The 21,921-nt window shown below is 40.9% G+C and overlaps 1 protein-coding gene across 1 annotated transcript in view; it reads left to right on the forward strand.

Annotated features, from left to right (window-relative positions):
* LOC148509558 (vomeronasal type-2 receptor 26-like) overlaps positions 1-5,568 on the forward strand; it is a 35,185-nt gene extending 29,617 nt beyond the window's left edge. Inside the window, exons 4-5 of the mRNA XM_088442961.1 lie at positions 1,877-2,000; positions 4,661-5,568. Coding sequence (XP_088299087.1) covers positions 1,877-2,000; positions 4,661-5,568 — 1,032 coding nt within the window. The remainder of the gene's footprint in view (positions 1-1,876; positions 2,001-4,660) is intronic.
* Positions 5,569-21,921: the final 16,353 nt, after the last annotated feature.

The following is a 21,921-nucleotide window of genomic DNA, read 5'->3' on the forward strand; positions in this document are numbered from 1 at the left end:
AGACTACATATATTTACACCTCTACCATGACTGAATCTGATTCAGCATAAATAGAATAGTGGAGGAATAATTTAATAACTATATACAAATTAGCATCTCACACAAGGCCTGATGCATCAAGGATTGCTAATGTGTGTACACACACACCCTGCTGCTGCAAGACTATGCTAATCAATGCATATGCACAGCATCATTAGCACAAGGATGCAGACACCCAGCAATACATAGTGACACCCATCTCCCTTTACTCAATGCTAAATCGGTACACAGGATAGTGCAAACATTGGTAACATCAAGAACCATCGGTCCCAGACGCACAATAGAGGTTGAACTTATGTCATACAGGATTTTGGCCACTTCCTGCCTGCATCGAGACATGTGGCTGCATATGCTGACGAACAGACTTAATGATGCTCACCCATGTAACGGCGCCCGAATACACTGGAACACCTGCGTTTGCCCGGTCACCACCCACAAACGGCACTTCCTGTCAATCAACATCAAAGTGCACTGTGCACACTGCGTATGCCATCCGTACCCAAACCTGGATGCAATAACTTGTTTGCGCTTGTGCACTGTGTCTTATATGCACGTGCAAGATGAAAACATCGGCGGCATGTGTGCGTTCTCGCACTTGCATTCATTGATGAATCAGGGCCCACAGTCCCTTTGAATATTCAGAGAAAAAAAGACAATTTGGTGGCCTATTTAGAAACTAGCTTTAGTTTACTTAAGCTGCACACCCTCCAGTGTGTACTCATAATGTTGGTTTATCACAGTCAGGAACCTTGTGAGCAATCGGCATAGGATGCTACTTCCGAAAAATTTGGAAAAACTGATTTCTTCAAAATGAAGTACAAATTCAAAGAAGCCAATGTATAGAAGGTGATATATAGCCCAGGACCGTAACTAGGGTGGTGCGACCAGTGCAATGGCACAGGGCACCACAGGGCAGGGGGAGCTTTTTGGGCCTGTCAATTTTCCTGTATATTATCATTCTTCCTTGTAGCTTCCTCTTCTTTTATCCCCAGCACCTCCTGACACCCCTATATTATCCTTAGCCCTACCCCATTAGGCCATGCCCCTAGGGAAGGCAGGTAAATTTCTTCCTAACCCCTACCCTAACTCAAACCCTCCCTCCCTGATGACTAACCCTAACCTCCCCAACCAAAGTTCCTAATCCTAACCTCCCCCTCCCCACACCCTAAATCTGTCACCCCCTCCCTCATGCCTAATCTCCTTTTAGTGCCTAAACCTAACCTTCCCCTCCCCACACCCTAATCCTAACACTTCAGCCCCAGTGCCTAACCCTAACCATCCCAATAATGCATAACCCTATCCGTGCACCCTAACCCTAACCTCCCCCCAACACCCTGATACTTACCTTCTGGATGCTGGTGGTCAGGATACTGGTGCTGGGATCCGAACTTGTCACTATTTAGGCACCGGTATCTAGACCGTCGGCATCCTGCATGCCAGGATCCCGACTACATCCCCAATGGAACCAGTGCTTACAGTTAATAGTAAAAATGCAGTTTAGAAATTACCTCCAACTCTGCTATAAATAGATTATAACATTATTACTGAGGATATAACTGCAGAATGCTATAGAAGTAAAATCCTATAAAGAGATTTAGATTAATGATACCCAAAAAAGTACAGTGTCAGCAGGTTCACAGTTTTACGTGAGGTGTGACATACCCCAGCAAGATTTAAACTCCTATAACTTTATTAATAAATATTGTGCACAAGTTGCCATTTCATGTATCTGGAGTTGCGACGTTACATAAAAAAATGGAAAGCAAAAAAAATGGTAACAAATAACAATTATATATATATAAAAATAAAGTATTTTACATTTTACTCTATATACAAGGTCCCCAAATCTCGGTGCAACGACAGATGTTCTCCTGGATACAGAATAGCTTCTAATAAAGGATTCCAAGTCTGCTGCTATTCCTGCGTTCTTTGTCCTGAGGGACAAATGTCCAATGTAACAGGTAGGAATGTGTCTTACTCAGAATAAAATATCAAATAAACTGAGGCTACAATTTGATGGTAACTGTATCTAGGACTGAAGGAAAATTATATAATGAATATAATGAAGATAATATTTATTATATCATTCCCTAAACTGTCCTATCTGTGTCACACACAGTGGGAATCTGAGCATGAATCTACAGTTTGCGTGCCCCCTGCTGGAGGCTTACATGGTAACCAATGACCGCAATGTCTGGTCCTTTCTCCCAGCACAGCTGGTCCAGTTGCCTATTACCTCCTCCCCACACAGTAGACCATTGATGGCCAGTTCCTCTACCGCACATCCCCTGATGCCTGATCATTTCCCCCACACAGCAGACACCACTGATGCCCGATCCCTGCTTCTTGCACAGCCAGATCTACAATGAATGATCCCTCCTCCCCACACAGCAGACCCCACATGTCTTTTCCTATTTTGTTACATAACAGACTATTGATGGCTGAACCCTCTTCCCCACACAGCAGACTCAAATGTATGATCCCTCCTCTCCACACAGCAGATCCCCAAAGCATGTTCCTCTTCCCCACATAGTAGAAACCTGATGTTCAATTCATCCTACTTGCTCAACAATCAAATAATGACCAATACTTCATCCCTGCACATGACCCCCAATGCAGAATCCATGTTTCCTTCACAGCAGACCCCCGGTGTCTTCTCCCACCTCCCCACCCAGTTGGCCCATGATACCTGATTCCTCCTAACCACACAGCAGACTCCCAATACATGATAGCACTTCTCCTCACAGTGTACTCCAAAAGCCTTATCCCTCCTCCCTAAATAGCAGATCCCAAGTCCCAATCCCTCCTCCCTACACAGCAGACCCTGATGCCCAATATTCCTTCCCACACAGCAGACCCTCAATGCCTTCTCTAACTTCCCAACACAGTTGGTTCCTGTTGCCTGATCACAGCAAACCTTATCCTATTTCCCTACACTAGATGCCCAATACACAAATCCTCCACCCCACACAGTTGATGCCTGATGACCATTTCCTCTTCCCTGCACAGCCAACCCCAATGCCCAATCTCTCTGCCCCACACAGAAAATACCCAAAGCCTTATCCAACCTTCCCACACAGCAGACCCTTTACACCAAAACCCTTATTCCCATACAGCAGGCCACTGATGCCCAATCCCTCCTGAATGTACAGAATATCCTCAATGCCCAATACTTCCTCCCCACACAGCAAACCTTCAATGATTGATCCCTTCTCCCCACACAGCAGAAACTAAAGCACTGGGGGAAAACACTGAGAGAAATGTTAGATAAGTTAAGAGGTATGGGGAAAGAGGTGAGGACAGAGAGAGACAGTGAGATGTGAGATAAAAAAGAGGAAGGCAGAGAATGAGGGACAGAAACAGGGAAAAGTGGTGGGATGAAGAACGAGGTCAGAGAGATGGGAATGTGGGGTAGGAAAGACAAATAACACAGGCACAACAGCACATGACCCACAAAATGACAGGTCCATGATACTAGTAAGAAGTGAATCCCATAAATGCCCCAACATTTGTTAAGATAGAATCATTACAAAATATTAAGTAACTATGATGAATGGAAATATACTGTGATACGTAACATCCCTATCTAATATGTAAGTAACACTTGTATTTTAGAAAGAAGGGGTTGATAATAAAAAGGGAGGCATGAAAATGAAACAGATGGTGATAATAAGCTTAAAAGATGGTAGGGGTGATAAAAGTATTAAAACAAAGATTTATTTAGTGATGAAGAAAGTTCCTTAAGTAATATAGGGGGGAGAAGAGCTTGAAGGGGGTGATAATGATGAAAATAAGGGTAAATAATAAATATTTTAAGATGGGGAGGAGATAATGATTTTAAGAAAAGAGGGTAATAAAGATGGGGAAAGATGCACAATGAAACAAAAAGTACAGATCAAGGCACTGAACTGTATTATTTAAAATTAAAAATAGCATTTTATATATCTGTAATATTTTAAAATATACATAATGTACAGTAAATAGTATATCTGAATACACAAACATGCAGTCAGAAATGTATACATATACATGGAATGTAGTCAGCATCCTGTCGGGTAGGATGTCAGTGGTCAGAATCCTGGGACCGGAAACTGACCGCTGACATCCTGACGGTGAATATTAGAGTTAGGGTTAGGTTTACAGTTAGGCACTAGGTGGATGGTTATGATGAGGCTTCAGGTGGGGAGGGTTAGTGCTAGGTTTCTGGGTGGAGAGTTAGGGATAGGTTGCTGGTGGGAGAGGTAGGGATAGGTTGTGTGGGGGGGAGGGTTAGGCTTAGGCTGTGGGTGGGAAGATTAGGGTAAGGGTTAGGACACTTACAAAATTCTATCATGATTCTGACTGTCACCATCCTGACCACCTGGATCCCGTACCCAACCCATATTCATGCTGTTTAACTGTTACAGAAGTAGGTTATATTAGGGATGCAATCAAGTGACTTTATTGGAAGTGATACTAAAGACCCTTTAATAAACACATCAATCATAGGTTGTTGTTTTAAATTGTTTTATAAAATAGCTACAAATATTATATTTTATAACTATTTATTATTGTTAATTGCTTCATGTTCTACACAATACTGACCATATAAACAATATCTGTATTTTCTATATTTATTTAGACAGTAACATGTGTTACAAATGTCCAGATGAAGAGTGGCCGGATGAGAGAAAAGTGAGCTGTATTCCCAAATCGTACGACTTTCTGTCATATGAGAAGGACATTGTGGTGCTAATTTCTGCAGTAACATCTTTATCTTTTTCAACAATAACGTTATTTACATTGGGAAACTTTATTTATTACTGGGACACTCCCATTGTGAAAGCCAATAATCGGGCTGCAAGCTTCATTCTCCTGGTCTCCATCTTGCTGAGCTTCCTCAGTGTGTTCTTGTTCCTCGGTCGGCCAGTGGATATAACCTGCAGGCTGAGACAGACGTCATTTGGGATCTTCTTCTCCACAGCTGTCTCTTCTATACTGGCCAAGACGGTCACTGTCTGCATTGCTTTCAAAGCCACCAAACCTGGCAGTCCCTGGAGGAAGTGGGTCACACCCAAAGTGTCTAATTATGTGGTGATTATGTCCTCCTCTGTCCAAGCTCTGATCTGTGGTATCTGGCTGTCTGTATCTCCTCCCTATCAGGAGTATGACCATCACTCCTATAAGGGAATGAGCATCATTCAATGCAATGAAGGGTCGGTAGTTGGGTTTTACTCTGTGATGGGTTACATGGCAATCCTGGTGGCTGTGACCTTTGTTATGGCTTCTTTGGTGAGGACATTACCGGATAGGTTTAATGAGGCCAAGTACATCACCTTCAGCATGCTGGTGTTCTGCAGTGTCTGGATTGCAATGATCCCGGCCTATGTCAGCACAAAAGGGAAAGACACAGTGGCTGTGGAGATATTTGCCATATTGACCTCAAGTGCTGGAGTTCTGGGCTGTATATTTTTCCCAAAGCTGTACATTCTGCTTTTAAAACCAGAATGGAATACTAAGAAAATCATACTGGAGAAGAACAGTATATAAAACATGATATACTGGACCATTTCACATTACAATATCTTCTTTATTAATGGTTTGTTCCAGTGTATGTCAGTTTGTATTGTAAGACTGTTTATGTAAACAAGTATAAGTGTACCTGCACCTATTACTCTAAAGCTGGACACACCTTGCACAATTATCATGGAAACCAACTGTCCAAATATATAGTTTGAACAACTATCAGTGAAAGGACCTGAACGATGATCATTCACAACCTCAAGTTGAATCATTTTGTTTGACTTTCAACCCTGTACAGTCCACTTGAGCATTGTTCAGCAAACGTTCGGCTATGGAGACAACCTCCATAGATGTGTAGTTTATGTAGGATCTCAGATTATTGGGAAGTTGCTCCTGAATTCTTCCCTGTAGGTTGATTGGCTGTACTATTGTGTATGGCCAACTAAGATATGAAGTATTTTTGTAGGGATCATGTAAATGTTAATATATTGATCACAATGCAATGTAAAGCCTTATAGTGTCCTTACCCTGGGCTGTGTACAATCAAAAATAATAAACTCTGTGAAGATGAACCAACAATTATATACAGTATGTTTCTATTACATATATATTTTTTTATATAAACTCATAGGCCCGTATTCAATTGCCAGCTAAAAGTCCTGTACTTTTGCATGCTACCCTTCCTGTCGTCATTGCTGGTTTGTGCTCTGGAAAAGTATCACGCTTGTCCCCGCTATTCGCCCTATTCAATTTCATAGGTCACAAAAACGCATCTCAGCAAAACTGAAACAGGCGGAAAGTGCTGTCGGATTTGGGGAAATCAGCCTGACACCCCCAAAAGATGGACTGACATGGGGGATCACTATGGCTACCCACGAATAGTTCTGCTGAAGGTATTTGGGGTACTTGAATGGTCTCAATAGGTGCTATTTAGCGTCTTTGCACAAGTGGTGAAGAATAGCATTTAACTTTTTTGGGGGGCTATAATAAGTAGTCCCAGCAAATTTTGGGTACATGAAAATGGGTGCAAGCATGGTTAAAAATTGCAAAGTGTGTTTTTAAAAAACACACCTTCAGCATGCACCTGCAAACAAAAAAACAGCTCGGGCATACTTGGGGGACACCCTGGAGTCTCTTTAGCTAATTTTTAAGTTTTTCCCCAACTTTATTTTTTTTTTGCCTCCCAAAACTAAAGTACTTTTTGGGGTGATCTAAAGTATTTTTTAAATATTTTTTGAAGCAGTTTACCTTTGGGGGGCTGTCCCAAAGCTGCAGGGTTCCCACAACTTTGCACCCCAAACCCCCAAAACTGCACTTTTTTCTGCCTCCTTTCAGAGGCGAAAGTGGGTACAAGGCGCAGACTTTTCACACTGGAGGCAACTCTTTGCAATTGAATATGGGGAAAAGTTCTCGACTGGCGAAATTATGTCATTGGTATGAACTTTTCGCCGATCTCGGCTTTTCGCCAGCAATTGAATATGGTCCATAATAGCGAAATTTACATTATACTATAAGTAAAAGTAAATTTTTTAGTTATAAATAAAAACTAATCACTATAACAATGTGGGGCTGAATGAAATTTAACTAAGGAAAAGCAGTGCTTGGTTCCTAGTGGGTTCAGGCCCACAAAAATGTGAGGGCCCCTTCATAGATATTCTGAGCCCAAGTGTTAACCCCATACCAATGGGCTAGAGCTCATCCTGCACCTCTACACTACAGGTATAAGCAGGGCTGATTGTCCAAAATATCTGCCAGAACATGCCAGGACCAAAATTTCAGCATGCCCTGGCACCAATACTCTCTGGCATCTGTAGTGTATCAAAGACAAATTGAAATAAAAGCACATCCACCCATTTAATTTATTAAAATACTAATGAATAGAAACAGCCCTATGCACCTGGTAAACAAAAATATTTTAATCCATACTTCCCTCCTTGGTATTCCATTCTCCTCTACTTCTGTTAATTCAAGGGTACAATTAAAGTAAAGCAAACAAGAAAATGCAACTGGACTTGTAGCATTCCAGGGGCAAACACAGGATTTGTAGAGGGGGTTTCACTTAACCAGCCTCAATATGCCTCATACAAAGTGTAGTGTACAGTATGTCATAATTCTAACTAGGGGTGTGCACCGGACACTTTTCATGTTTTGGTTTTGGATCTGGATCTTTCTTCGTGTTTTGGATCTGGATTGGTTTTGCCAAAACCACCCTTCCATGTTTTGGGTTCTGGGTTTTGTGTTTTGGATCTGTACTTTTTTTTAAAAAAGCTTAAAAACAGCTAAAATCACAGAATTTGTGGGTTTTTCTGCTCCTATACTATTATTAAGCTCAATAAAATTAATTTCCACTAATTTCCAGTCTATTCTGAACACCTCACAATATTGTTTTTAGTTCAAAAGGTTGCACCGACGTAGCTGGATGACTATGCTAAGCAACACGAGTGGGCGGCACAAACACGTGGCCCATCTAGGAGTGACACTGCAATACATAAAGCAGGCCCCAAACAGTACATAATGCAAATAAAAAAAAAGAGGTGCAAAATGGAATTGTCCTTGGGCCCTCCCACCCACCCTTATGTTGTATAAACAGGACATGCACACTTTAACAAACCAGTCATTTCAGCGCCAGGGTCTGCCACATGACTGTGGCTGAAATGATTGGTTCGTTTGGGCCCCCACAAAAGAAGCTGGCAATGAATCTGTCCCTGCACAAACTGGCTCTACGGAGGCAAGATGCCATCCTCATCCTCCTCATCCACCGATTCCTCACCCTCTTCAATGTTGTGTACATCCTCATCCTCACAGAGTATTAATTTGTCCCCGCTGGAATCCACCACCACAGGTCCCTCTGTACGTTCTGGAGGCTGGTCTCCCTGGAAGAGTTGATAATTCATTTTTATGAACATCATCTTCTCCACATTTTGTGGAAGCAACCTCCTTTGCCTTTCGCTGACAAGGTTCCCGGATGCACTAAACACTCTTTTGGAGTACACCTGGAGGGGGGTAACTCAGGTAAAATAGAGCCAATTTGTACAGGGGCCTCCAAATTGCCTCTTTTCCTGCCTGTACAGGTACGGACTGTCTGACATGCCTACTTGGATGCTGTCACTGATGTAATCCTCCACCATTCTGTCAATGGTGACAGTATCATATGCAGTGACAGTAGACATGTCAGAAAATGTTGACGTGTCACGTTCCGCTTCAGCTGACAGTGTTTTCACCAGCAGGTCTTTTCACCTCTGCTGGCTTGTTTCAGCCGGAAAGAGAGACATCACATAGGCTTTAAACCTAGGATCGAGCACGGTGGCCAAAATGTAGTGGTCTGATTGCAACAGATTGACCACCCTGGAATCCTGGCACAGGGCTTCATCCACAAGTCCCACATGCCAAGCGGAATCGGCCCGTCTTAGCTCCTCCTTCACTTTCTCCAGCTGCTTCTTCAAAAGCCTGATGAGGGGAATGACCTGACTCATGCTGGCAGTGTCGGAACTGACTTCACATGTGGCAAGTTCGAAGGGCTGGAGAACCTTGCACAACACAGAAATCATTCTCCACAGCACTTGAGTCAGGTGAATACCCCCTCCTTTGCCTATGTCATAGGTGGATGTATAGGCTTGAATGGACTTTTGCTGCTCCTCCATCCTCTTAAGCATATAGAGGGTTGAGTTGCACCATGTCACAACCTCTTATTTTAGGTGATGGCAGGGCAGGTTCAAGAGTATTTGCTGGCACTCCAGTCTTCAGCACACAATCACTGAATGGCGAAAGTGGCCATAAATTTTTCAGGCTACCCAAAGCGTCTCCTGCATGCCCCTGTTGTTTTTCAGAAAATTCTGCACCACCAAATTTATTGTGTGAGCAAAACATGGGATGTGCTGGAATTTGCCCAGATGTAATGCCCGCACAATATTGGTGGTGTTGTCAGATATCACAAATCCCCAGGAGAGTCTAAGTGGGGTAAGCCACTGGGCGATGATTTCCCTCTGTTTCTCTAAGAGGTTGTCGGCAGTGTGCCTCTTACTGAAACCGGTGATACACAGCGTAGCCTGTCTTGGAACGAACTGGGGTTTCTGAGCTGCAGCTACTGGTGATGCTGCTGTTGTTGCTGCGTAAGGTGATACATCTACCCAGTGGGCTGTCACAGTCATATAATCCTTAGTCTGCCCTGTTCCACTTGTCCACATGTCCGTGGTTACGTGGACATTGGGTACAACCACATTTTTCAGGACACTGAGGACACTTTTTCTGATGCCTCTGTACAGTCTCGGTATCACCTGCCTAGTGAAATGGAATCTAGACGGGATTTGGTACCGGGGACACACTACCTCCATCAATTGTCTAAATCCCACTGCACCAATGGTGGATACCGGATGCACGTCTAACACCAACATAGCAGTAAAGGCCTCAGTTATCCGTTTTGCTTCAGGATGACTGCTGTCATACTTAATCCTCCTCACTAAGGACTGTTGGAGGGTCAATTTTTTAGATAAAGTAGTGGTGTTCCTACTTCCTCTCTGGGATGATGAACGACTCCCAGCAGCAACAGCAGCAGCGGCAGCAGTAGGCGTAGCAATGCATGACCCTCTCGAGGAATCCCGGATAGGAGAGTCAGTCATGCCAGTGACAAACCCCGCTCCTGGTCCCACCGCTGCTATCAGCTCCTCCATCCGGTCAGCGCTACACATGTGGTGCAGTTGTGTCACAGACACACAGTCTGCACCATGGCCCGCATGGTATGCTACTCTGCTGCATACCATGCGGGCATCACTCAAGTATAAGCCGAGGGGGTGCTTTTTCAGCACAAAAAATGTGCTGAAAAACTCGGCTTAAACTCGAGTATATACGGTATTTATATTAAAGAAGGCAACATTTACAGTAAGACACACAGAAAATCCACCGACTCGAAATCGTATATAAAAGTTAAGAGTGAACATCATGAGATGTGGCTCCAAAATATACCATTAGGTCAATTAAAAAGGTTAAAGAGGAATTGTACTGAGGAATTAATTTTGGATGAACAGATAAAAGAAATGTGTAGTAGATTCCAATGCAAAGGTTATCCAACCGACCTTTTAGATAAAGCGAGTTCTAAAGTCAAAGAGATAAAGAGAGAAGACCTTTTGAAAGAAAGAGAAAAATCTGAATTAATTAAAATGAGAATAAATTTGAATGGGCATACATAACCCAATTATGGAGCCCATCATAAAAAATTAGAAAAAGTTATTAAGGATAATTGGAAATTATTAAAGGATGACCACATTCTGAGTAGAGTAATACCCATGAAGCCCACTTTTATTTATAAGAAAGCACCTTCTTTGAAAAATAAGTTGGTCAAAAGTGCATTAATTGAGAAAACTATTACAAGTAACAGAACGCGAGGCTTTCATAGATGCGGGGACTGCCTTATGTGCAGAACCACCACTTCAAAAGACAATATGAGAAAAGCCACTGCATTTAATATTAATGGAATAGAATATAAATTTAATGATTTCATTACTTGCAACTCTAGAAATGTTGTTTACCTATTAGAATGCATGTGTGGCTTGGTCTATGTAGGAAAGACCTCTAGAAATCTAAAGACAAGAATGTCTGAACACATATATAATATAAGAAAAGGCCTTTTAACACATTCTGTATCAGACCATTTTGCTAAACAGCATTATAAGTGTGAAAAAAGATTAAACGATTTCTTGGTATCCAATGTGTTAAAGATAATTGGAGAACGAGAGACTTAGAAAAAAAGTTGACGCAGTGCGAGATGAAGTGGATATACACACTTGATACATTAGCACCAACTGGTCTAACCTTAGACTTTGACCTGAAATGGTTCTTAGATTAGTCTATAAATATCAGTGTATTGTGTATGTAATACATATTATATATTAACTTTGGATGAATATATAACTTTTTCTTTTTCTCTTTTTGCACTTTAAGGATCACATTTCAACAATGAGGAATGGAACTTACCGGTTGGGGAGTACTCCAATCAAATTTGAGGGATGGACTTTACCGGAATACAAAGTACGGTATAGCTTTGTTGATAGGAAGAACCCACTGGATTCAGTATAATTATGCTCCTGAAACATACATGGGAACCATTTTATTTCATGTATTTATATGTATTTTATATCTCTTTATATAATTTTAAATTATGTATTTTATGAATTTTAAATGATGTATTTTTATTGTATATTATATGAAAGATTGAACATATAATATGATGTACCTGTATTTTATTGTGCACAATTTCTATATTTAGACTGGTAGTGACTAAATGTGAACCACAGACATAATTTCCAGAAGTGGACATTCGGTGACACTCATGTATCACTTCCAGTAATAATACTGCGGTAAAAGGAAGTGAGCATATTTAACATGTTTGACGCCACTTCCAAAATATACTGCGTAGTGCCTATGTCACTTCCGCTGATGATCTTAGGGAGATTTGGTGCTTTCTACACTGCTCCTGGTTTTCTTTGTAATTGGAGGTGACATTTGGGCATAGCGCCTGTGTCACTTCAGGTGGCCAGAATTATAAACATGGGCCACAAGTGTCACTTCCAGTTTAGGTGACTGTGAATATTGATTTTGAATCATTTTGAATATATTTGAATATTAATTGTGAGTACCCAATTAGATCACTTCTGGGGGTATAAATATCACCACAATCTGAACAGCATGTTATCCACTTCTGAAGAAGAATTCATCACAATTCGAAATGCATTATGGAGTACATGCTACAAGGGAACCTCTGACTACCAGCAAGCCAGGACAATTTACATTCTCTGCGGTGGTGCCGAGCTTCATTGCCCAGGACCTCTTGGATTTTGCTTTGTTTGCATCAAGCCCACCGCAGCCTTGTCTAATGGTAAAAAGCTGTTTTCCTTTTACCCCATTATTTATGTCTTCTTGATTTTATGGAATATATTTATACATGTTTTAAATAAATTTTGTTCTCTGCTTTATCCTTGATTGGGATACATACTGTATATATTCTTCATCCACCTGAGGCATTAGCGCCATTCCTTCAAACCTTCTCACATACAAACTTACTTCACCAAGGTCACATACAAAGTGTATATAAGCCAAAGGATTCACTATTTTGCTTTCAAGAACAAAAACATTCTTACAGACTACAAAATGCCTGATCAGCAGAAACCTGCCACTCTCATCAGACAAAATAAGCAGAGTGATATTTTGAATCACAACTTCCTAAATACACCTCATCATATGCAGACTGTTATATCAGAGGTGACAGACTTGGTTAAATTCATGGTTCGCCGTGAGCTAGTTAACTCAGGACTTACAAAGTTTGATGACCGTCCAGAGAAATACAGATCGTGGAGATCCCGCTTTATGAACTCAATCAATGACCTGAACATCACTGCAAGTGAAGAACTTGATCTATTAGCAAAATGGTTGGGGAGCAAGTCTTCAGGATACGTGAAGACACTCAGGTCAGTCAAGGTGAATAATACCTCAATAGGACTCAAGCTAGTTTGGCAACAACTTGAAAAGTGTTATGGTAACCCAGCATTTATTGTAGAGGCCCTTCTCAACAAAGCTAAATACTTTCCAAAAATTTCTAACACAGTAAATCAGAAATTACGAGAACTTGGAGATCTGTTGCTAGAATTAGAGTCAGCTAAAACTGATCCATTTTTGCCAGGACTAAGCTATTTAGATTCTGCTCAAGGGATGAAACCCATTGTTGAGAAACTTCCATATAACATACAAGAAAAATATACTTTCCAAGGCTCAGGCTACAAGGAAGAAAATCAAGTGGCATTTCCTTCATTCTTTTTCTTTTCTAAATTCATTCGGAACATAGCAAAAACAAGAAATGATCCAAGTTTTGCCCTTAACTCCCAAACTACAGCCAGTCCAGGTTATCCACGGGGTGAAAGAACAGCAAAAAGGTACAATAACTCCAAAATACCTATTTCAGTACACAAGACAGAGGTGAAAACACTTGCGACTTCTCCTTTCTAAATGAGTAAACAAGTAGAGGATCCAGATAGACAGTGCCCTCAGCACAAGAAATCACATCCTCTTACAAAATGTTGTACTTTCAGAGAGAAACAATTAGAAGAGTGAAATAATTTACTTAAAAACTTTGGAATCTGTTTCCAATGATGTTCTTCTACAAATCACCTCTCTAGAGACTGTAAATCTACAATTAAATGTTTGGAGTGTGACAGTGAGAAGCATGTAACTGCTTTACACCCAGACACCTGTAACCCAAATTCTACCAACACCCTCGGCCCTGTGTCAAAGGACAGTGGAGAGAAGGAGAGTGAAAAGATGGAAACTTTAGTCACATCTACATGTACTAAGGTGTGCAAGGAAGACGATAGCAATCGATCCTGTTCAAAAATATGCTTGGTCAAGGTGTATCTCAAAGAGCATTCAGAAACTTCCAGCAGAATGTATGCCATTTTTGATGATCAAAGTAATAGATCTTTAGCTGAGTCAGAGTTCTTTGAACTATTCAACATAGGAGAAAACCTCACTCCATACACACTAAACACATGTGCCGGCACAAAATATACATTAGGCAGAAGAGCAAGTGGATACATAATGAAGACTGTAGATGGAAGTCTAAAACTTTCTCTGCCTATACTTATAGAGTGTGATCAATTGTCAAACAACAGGAGTGATATCGCTTTGTCTAACATTGCACATCATCACCCCCACTTAAGAGCTATTGCTGATCACATACCACAATTGGATAATACGGCAAAAATTCTTCTTCTGCTTGGCAGAGACATACTGAGGGTACACAAAGTTCGTCAACAATGCAATGGACCTCACAATGCACACTATGCCCAAAGACTCGACTTAGGATGTGTAATAGTGGGTGATTTTTGCATTTCCAAGATGTGCATACCAGACAACATCAATGCCTTCAAAACAAGCGTGCTGGAAAATGGTCATGTATCCCTATTTGAACCATGTCCTAATCACTTCTTTATAAAATAAAGTCTCACCAAAACAGCTCAACAAGGTCAAGTGACTCATACAGACAGAGAGCTTACTACATGGGAGAAAGGTGGTGAATGTCTTGGTGATGCTGTGAAGACAAGGGATTTCTAAAAATTATGAATAAGGAATTATTCAAAGATAAATCAAATAGTTGGGTTGCTCCACTCCCTTTTCGTTCAACTAGATGTCATCTTCCCAACAATAAGGAACAAGTTCATGCAAGATTCAACTCGCTGTGGCATAACTTGGAAAATAATTCAGAAATGAAAAAGCATTTTTTAGCCTTTATGAAAACCATTTTTGACAATGGCCATGCAGAGCAAGCTCCTCCACTTGAAAAGAACGAAGAATATTGGTATCTCCCAATCTTCGGAGTGTACCATCCTTGAAAGCCAGGCCATATTAGGGTGGTATTTGACTCAAGTGTTACATTTCAAGGTCCTTCATTGAACAACGTCCTCCTCATTGGACCAGATCTTACAAACAACTTCTTGGGGTGTTAATTTGCTTCAGAAAAGAATGTGTCGCTATAACTGCAGATATCCAACATATGTTTTACTGCTTCATTGTCAAAGAAGACAATAGAAACTATTTAGGATTCCTGTGGAAAAAGTTTTGCGTATTGCCGCTTTTTGCCCGGTCTGAACTTATTTCCAAATTCAATTCCAGACAAAAATCACCTATGCGGACACTCAATACAATGTAAGAGGCGAAAAAGATATACCTATGAATAGCAGGTGAAAAGAAGTGCAAAATCTTTATTTTGGGATGCAAACATGGGGACACAAACCGGAACCCTTGGCACAGTCCCAAAAAGGACAAATCCTAAAAAAAAACTTAGAACACCCCAAAAAATTACTTTCATTTTTGGGGCAAAAAAGTAAAAAGTAGTGGGACAAGCATAAAAACTAGTGAAATAGACTTCTGGGGGGTCTGCAAGGATGGGTCAGGTGTTTTTTGGGATTGCAGGTGCATGTAGCATGTGCGTTTTTGACATTTTTTAAAAGTTAAATTTAGAAACATTTAAATATGCTAGCACCCATTTTCAAGTACCCCAAATTTGACAGGACTACTTATTTTTACCAACAAATACTGCTTTATGCCATTCTTCACCACTTTTGTATAGACGCAAATAAGAAGCTATTTAAACTACTTAAGTACACAAACACTTGTATTAGGAGTATTAGTACACATATACATTGATTACCTATGTTAATGTATCTTTTTTTGGGGTACAGACCAACTTCTCCACTTCTGACAGAACTTTCCACCTGTTTCGCATTCACCGCTTTCCGTTTTCCCATGGTTTGGAATTGAATAGGGCGAAAAGCAGGGACATGCACGAAAAGTTTTCACCTCTAAAACAGGCGAAGGAGGTGGAAAGTCAGACAGGTGAAACATTTCTGACTTTTTGCTTCTAAATGAATATGGGCCCACTGTATATTTTAATAAAGTAATTAAATTTTATTGACCATGTCATTATCATTGTTATTCAATATATCTGACAAGGTACAGCGGGTCAATGGTGGCACAGTGCGCATGTGCACAACGGAGCCGGCTCCATCGTCCGCATGCACGAGACCCGGATAGTGACGGGCAAGCCGTTGCTCTGGGTCTCGTAACAAAGGGGGCATGTCAGTGGGAGTGCTTTCGGCTCTGTTAAAGCCAAAAGGACTCTGGGGCTTGCGGCAATGAGACCCTACTGCAAGGGTCTCGTTGCATGCCCGATGGTCACGATGGGCTTGACCATCGCGACCATCATCATGGCCGCCCACATCTATGCGAGTGGCCAAGAGGCTGCAAAAAAAACCAATTTGACTCAATGTGTAATATTAGGGATGTTAGGTACCCATCTTATGGGGTTCAACTTGATGTGGTGGATGGGCAAACATTTTTGGCCAATCATGTGCAGTACTAACAACCTCACTTATACTCCATGTTAATTGTAGAATTTATCATAATTATTTTGACTATCATTGTTCTTAGCACCCAGAATGTGTGCTTGAATTGTATGTTCCTTGCATGTACTACAAGTCTCAGCATGGCAGCACCACTTAGTATGTTTAAATTTATTGTGTGCAGTCCAAGCCCCCTTCCCCTTACCACTTGAAATCTTTTCCGAATTTGTAATTTCTGATAATGCCACACATTTTGAGTATTACATCGCATTCGGTATGAAAAGACGGCTGCCACATGACCAGCAAGTTGATACCCGGCTGCGGCAGCCCGACAAAACAGCAGAGCCCGGCAGCGGAAGCCCAACAGCGCTGGAAATCCCAATCATCTCTAAGGTAAGTATAAACTAACCTAACTAACCTCCCTAACCCTAACCCTCCTTAGGGCTGCCTAACCCTAACCTCCCCCCTCTAAGTGCCTAACCCTAATCCCCCCCTTTCCCGCTGCCTAAATCTAATTCCCCCAGGGGGGTGCCTAGTCCTAACCCTCCCTCCCCTAGCCTAACCCTAACCCTCCCGGGGAGGTGCCTAACCCTAATTCCCCCCTGGGTGCCCTTAACCTAACCCTCCCCCCCATGCGGCTGTCCACTCGCAGCGCCCAGCATCCTTTCAATCGGGATGCCAGGTGCCTGTCTCCCAGCATCGGGAAAATGACAGGCATCTAGATTTTAGACACCTGTCATTTAACCCTATGCGGGATAGAGGATTCGGGTAGCCGGCGGTCGGGATTGCAGCCGTCGACTTCCTAAACGTATCCCATTACATCTGGGTGAATTTGAACACATCCCATTTTTTGCTCACACAATCTACTTGGTAGTGCAGATTTAAAAAAAATTAAAGGTGCATGCAGGAGATGCTGTCTGTGGCCCAAAAATTACAGAACATTTTTGCCATTAATCAACTGCATGTAGAGGATTGCAGCAGCTGTAAGAAAGTTACATTTGCCATGCACTCAACCAAAGCAACAGATAGTAAAAAGGTGGAATTTCACCCTTTTTTGCTTTAGTGAATGGAGGAACATCAGCAATTTATCCAAACCTGCAGAACAAGCCATGACATAAGGAGAGGAGGGGCAATATTCCTTATTCCAGCACAGTGGAGGATACTTTCTGTATTGTCCAAAGAACTGAAACCATTCAAAGTAGTCACCAATGTGAAGTGAGTTCAGACTCTGCCAGCTTGAGACAGGTGTTTCCCCTAATTAGCTCAAGAAATTGAAGGAGATTAAATGAAGCAATTACACTAAGTACAGTAAGCTGAACTTGTACATCAAGTCCTTCATTTGCTTTGCCAGGTTCCAGATCACTACATTTTGTCAACCGTGTTTCATCCTAGGTTTAAGTCATATGTCATGTATTTCTTTCCAACTGACACAGATGTTAAGAGATGCAAAGAGCTCCTGGTGTGCAAGTAGGTAGCTCAAGTAGCACATGACACAATGACATCTCTTCCTTTAGTTTCTCTGTCAACTGCAGCGTCAACACAACAGTTTGACATATCGCCAGGTGTTAAGGAATTGGCCAAAATTTATGACACCTCTACCGTAGTGCAATATGAATTGTTCATCATCATAGAATGGTGGACAATTATAATAAAGTCAGTACACAAAAAGACATTCCTTTGACTACTGGGAGGAAAAAAAAACAATTGGAGACCCTTGTACAAACTGGCTTTGCTTTACTTAACACCCTCCAGTGAGTACTAAGAGTTTTCAGCACAACTGGGAACCTTGTCAGCGATTGGTGTAGGAGGCTACTTCCTCAAAATGTGGAAAATATTAAGTACATCAAAATGAACTATAAATTCCATGAGGAAGACCTTTACACCTAATTACATCAAAGTACAGAACGTTCTGTAATGGAGGATTCCTGCAGGGATGAGTTAGTATTGTGTGAAGATGAAGTTAACACTGATGAGGGTGAAGATGACAATGATGATATCTTGCCTCTATAGAAAATAAATTATTGACAGCACATTTAGCTGCCATAAGTTAATCATTAACAAAAACATTGTTAACTGCTTTAGGGCCTCATTCATGTTGGTTTGCAAGGCTGCATTGCATTGAAGAATATGCTAATGAATGCAATTGCACAGCAGCCGCAGCGCTAAACAAAGACTCCCACCACTGTACAAAGATGCCCACTTCCCATGACATGCATCAAAAACATCAGTAACACCAAGTAACATCGGACCCATGTGCACAGTTGTGATTGACAATGACCTGCCGCATACACTGTTAAACTTCCTGTTGCTATCTAGACCTCTAGATACGTATGCAATTGCATGGGCTTAATTATGCATGCCCCTGTCTTGGCAGTCACATGCACAGGCAAGCCTGCATTTCTATGACCACCACCCCGTCACCACCCACAAATGGTCAATCCATGTCAATCAATGTCTGCTGGGTATAAGTGCTCTCTGCAGCTGCTTCTTGATCACAGCATCCGGTTCCCACACGTGCAAAGTGGTGAATACGGATGCACAGAATTCAAACATTGACCAAACCAACCAGAATAAGGCCTTAAGCCCATTGTTAGTTTTTATCATGGGGGCCCAAGGACAATTCCATCTTGCACCTGTTGTCTTTGCATTATGTGTTGTTTGGGGATTTTTTTACTGTATTTTTGCATAGACAACAAACAGGTTTTTTTTATATATTTTATTAAACTATCATCCTGTCTGCCACTGCTGTGTGACAATGTTTCATAGATGTCCTATATTCTTTTAAACTGATGTACATTTGTGCTGCTGCTCTGTTCCATAGTTTAGCCAGCTTGCTGCAGCCTTTGGCTAATATTGGTGAAAAATGAAAACAATATTGTGAGCTGTGAGGTGGTCAAAACTGAATGGAAATTAATGTTATTGAGGAAAATAATACGGTAGGAACAAAAACAGGCACCAACTTTGTGATTTTAGCAGTTTTTATAATTTTTAGAAAAAAATACAGATCCAAAAACTAAAAACCAAAACATGATGATGAATTAGAACCACAACCAAGTCACAGGAGTTGACGCACATCTTTAATTAGATGTTTGTATATTTCCTCAGATTGGGTTAAATGTTTGAGTATCAGTGTTTCTCATTGAAAGTACTTTGTGTTTTAGATATATTGAAACTGTGTATATTTATTAGTAAATTTCAGTCATTGACATTAATGGTGATCTGGTCCCGTGGTGTTAGGTGATGTCACTCCCATGCACCTGCACACTGACAGGGTCACTGGACTATACATGTGCAGTCACTGCAAGCCATTAGGGGATATAAGGTAAGATGTTTTTACTGTACTTTTGTATCCCTGATGAAAATATAAATACAGTTTGAACATTGGAGTATATATCCTGCTGGGTGCTGCACTATTTGTATTTGATATAATATAAATATTTTATTTTTAAAGGAGAAAAAAAGTGCGCACAATGTGAAGGAAATGTAAACTTTATTTTAATAAAAGCATCAAAAAACATAAAATGAGATAAAACTTACAAAGGAGACATATTCAACTGTTTCTTCATTTGTCAAAAGCTATAGAATGGGCTACACAGGCCACTCCATCCCAGAGATCCTGAATCGCCTCAGGATGTCATTTTTACATTTGCTTAATTCAAGACCATAGAACAGATAGTTTCTCTCAGATGCTGTATGAAAAATCTAAACTACAAGTCTTCCAGGACCTTACTATCAGTACTACTGCTAAACACAGATACCTAAGAGAGGTTACCCTTACTCTTCACAGAGTTATATATACCATTGGGTGTTTATATTCATCTTGTGATGGATGTAGGTGGATGATAAAATTTGAATAGTTCCCTGGAAGAGATCAGAGGTCATCTCTTCAAGCCTAACCTCCAGGCCCAACATGGTGCTCCATTTCTAGACTAAGTGATGTATCTACCAGTTAAATGAAAAATATGGGTGCATCCTTTTACCCTCTTATATATGGAAAATATCTTCTTACTGAAGGCTAAAAGATCTTCCCATACCCACATTTTCTGGTGATTCAGAAGTGTCTATTTCTATTGACTTATGTGGGCTTCAATAATGTAGCCGGTCTCACTCTTTTATAATACATTTTATTAGTATTTCAATTATACAGTAGACAAAAACAAAAAAAACTTGGTTAATAAACCAGACATTGATATAATAATATTGAAAGAGGTGAGCAAAAATAATACATATAAATCATGTATTAGGCATGAGACAAAATCCTGATGTTAATAATATAAATATCCAGGATAAATGAAAAAGTCTAATGACAACCGGCAAAACACATAAGAAGGTAAAAACCTCTATCTCAATATATGAAAACAAACATAGTAATACAGATGTCAATATGAATTTCTCATTCATTGTGGTATTTTCTAACCAAGAATAGTAAAAAGACTAATAGAGAGTAAAAATAAAAAATTGTGAAAGAAAGGGGAAATACTACACAAAGCATATAAACAAGGCAAGAAAAGACAAGAAGCTGTGAGAAGACACAAGAGGAAAGCCACAGGGGAGTGAAGGGCAAGTAAATAAACTAGATGGGAAAGAGAAAAAGAGGTAATTAAAAGTAGAGATGAGCGCGTTTGAATCTAAGAGATTTGAACTCAGCTGAACTAAGGACATCTGAGTCGGATCCAAGAGGGCTCGGATTGTTCCTGCCGACTCGGATCTCCAAATCGAAGCAAAACTACAGAGACGAAATCTTGCAGGTCGCGAGCTTTCGTCTTTTCTATATATAAATGACGTGGCGGCTGCCATTTCATTCCGGCTATGGAGACTGAACAGGGAGGGTGGGTAGTGTAGGGCTGGGAAGAGGTGCTGGTGCTGCTGCTCCATTCTGGGCTGCTGTTGTGTAACTTGTGTTGTGCTGTCTGCTGTGTCCTTCTCAGTTGCTGCTGCTGATCCATCAGGGCTGGTGCTGTGCTGTGTTGTCTGCTGTGTCCATCTGGGCTGTTGCTAATTCATCTGGGCTGGTGCTGTCTGCTGCGCCCATCTGTGCCCGAGTTCTGGACCCAAATAAAGTTTTTGTTTTGTGTAATATATATTTGTCTGTGTGCATGTTAGGCTTAACTGCACAAAATTCAGCAAGTTGGCAATGCAAGCTAGTGCTGCCCAACTTCAGCCCAAAGTTCTGGAGCAGAAAAAAGAAAAAAACTTATATTTTTTTTGTAATAATAAATAATTGTCTATGCGTGTTAGGCTTAGCTTCACAAAATCTATCAAGTCAGCAATGCAATGCTACTTTTACAGAAGTAAAAAATCAAAATCAAAAAACAAGTTGCCTTTAGAAAATCAAAACTTTGCCAATATGCCCTTCACTACACGAAGTGGCAAGGAAAGGTTAAGGCCTTGGACTTTCTTTAGGAAGACTGCTGATTCTGATAGCCCTTCAAAAAAAACAACTATATGCCAAGAGAAATCGAAATCACAAATCCCTGAGGAGAGTGCAAGTGTGTCC

Source organism: Taudactylus pleione, unplaced genomic scaffold (genome assembly GCF_031769625.1).
Source record: "Taudactylus pleione unplaced genomic scaffold, aTauple2 ptg000319l, whole genome shotgun sequence".
Lineage (NCBI taxonomy): Eukaryota > Metazoa > Chordata > Amphibia > Anura > Myobatrachidae > Taudactylus > Taudactylus pleione.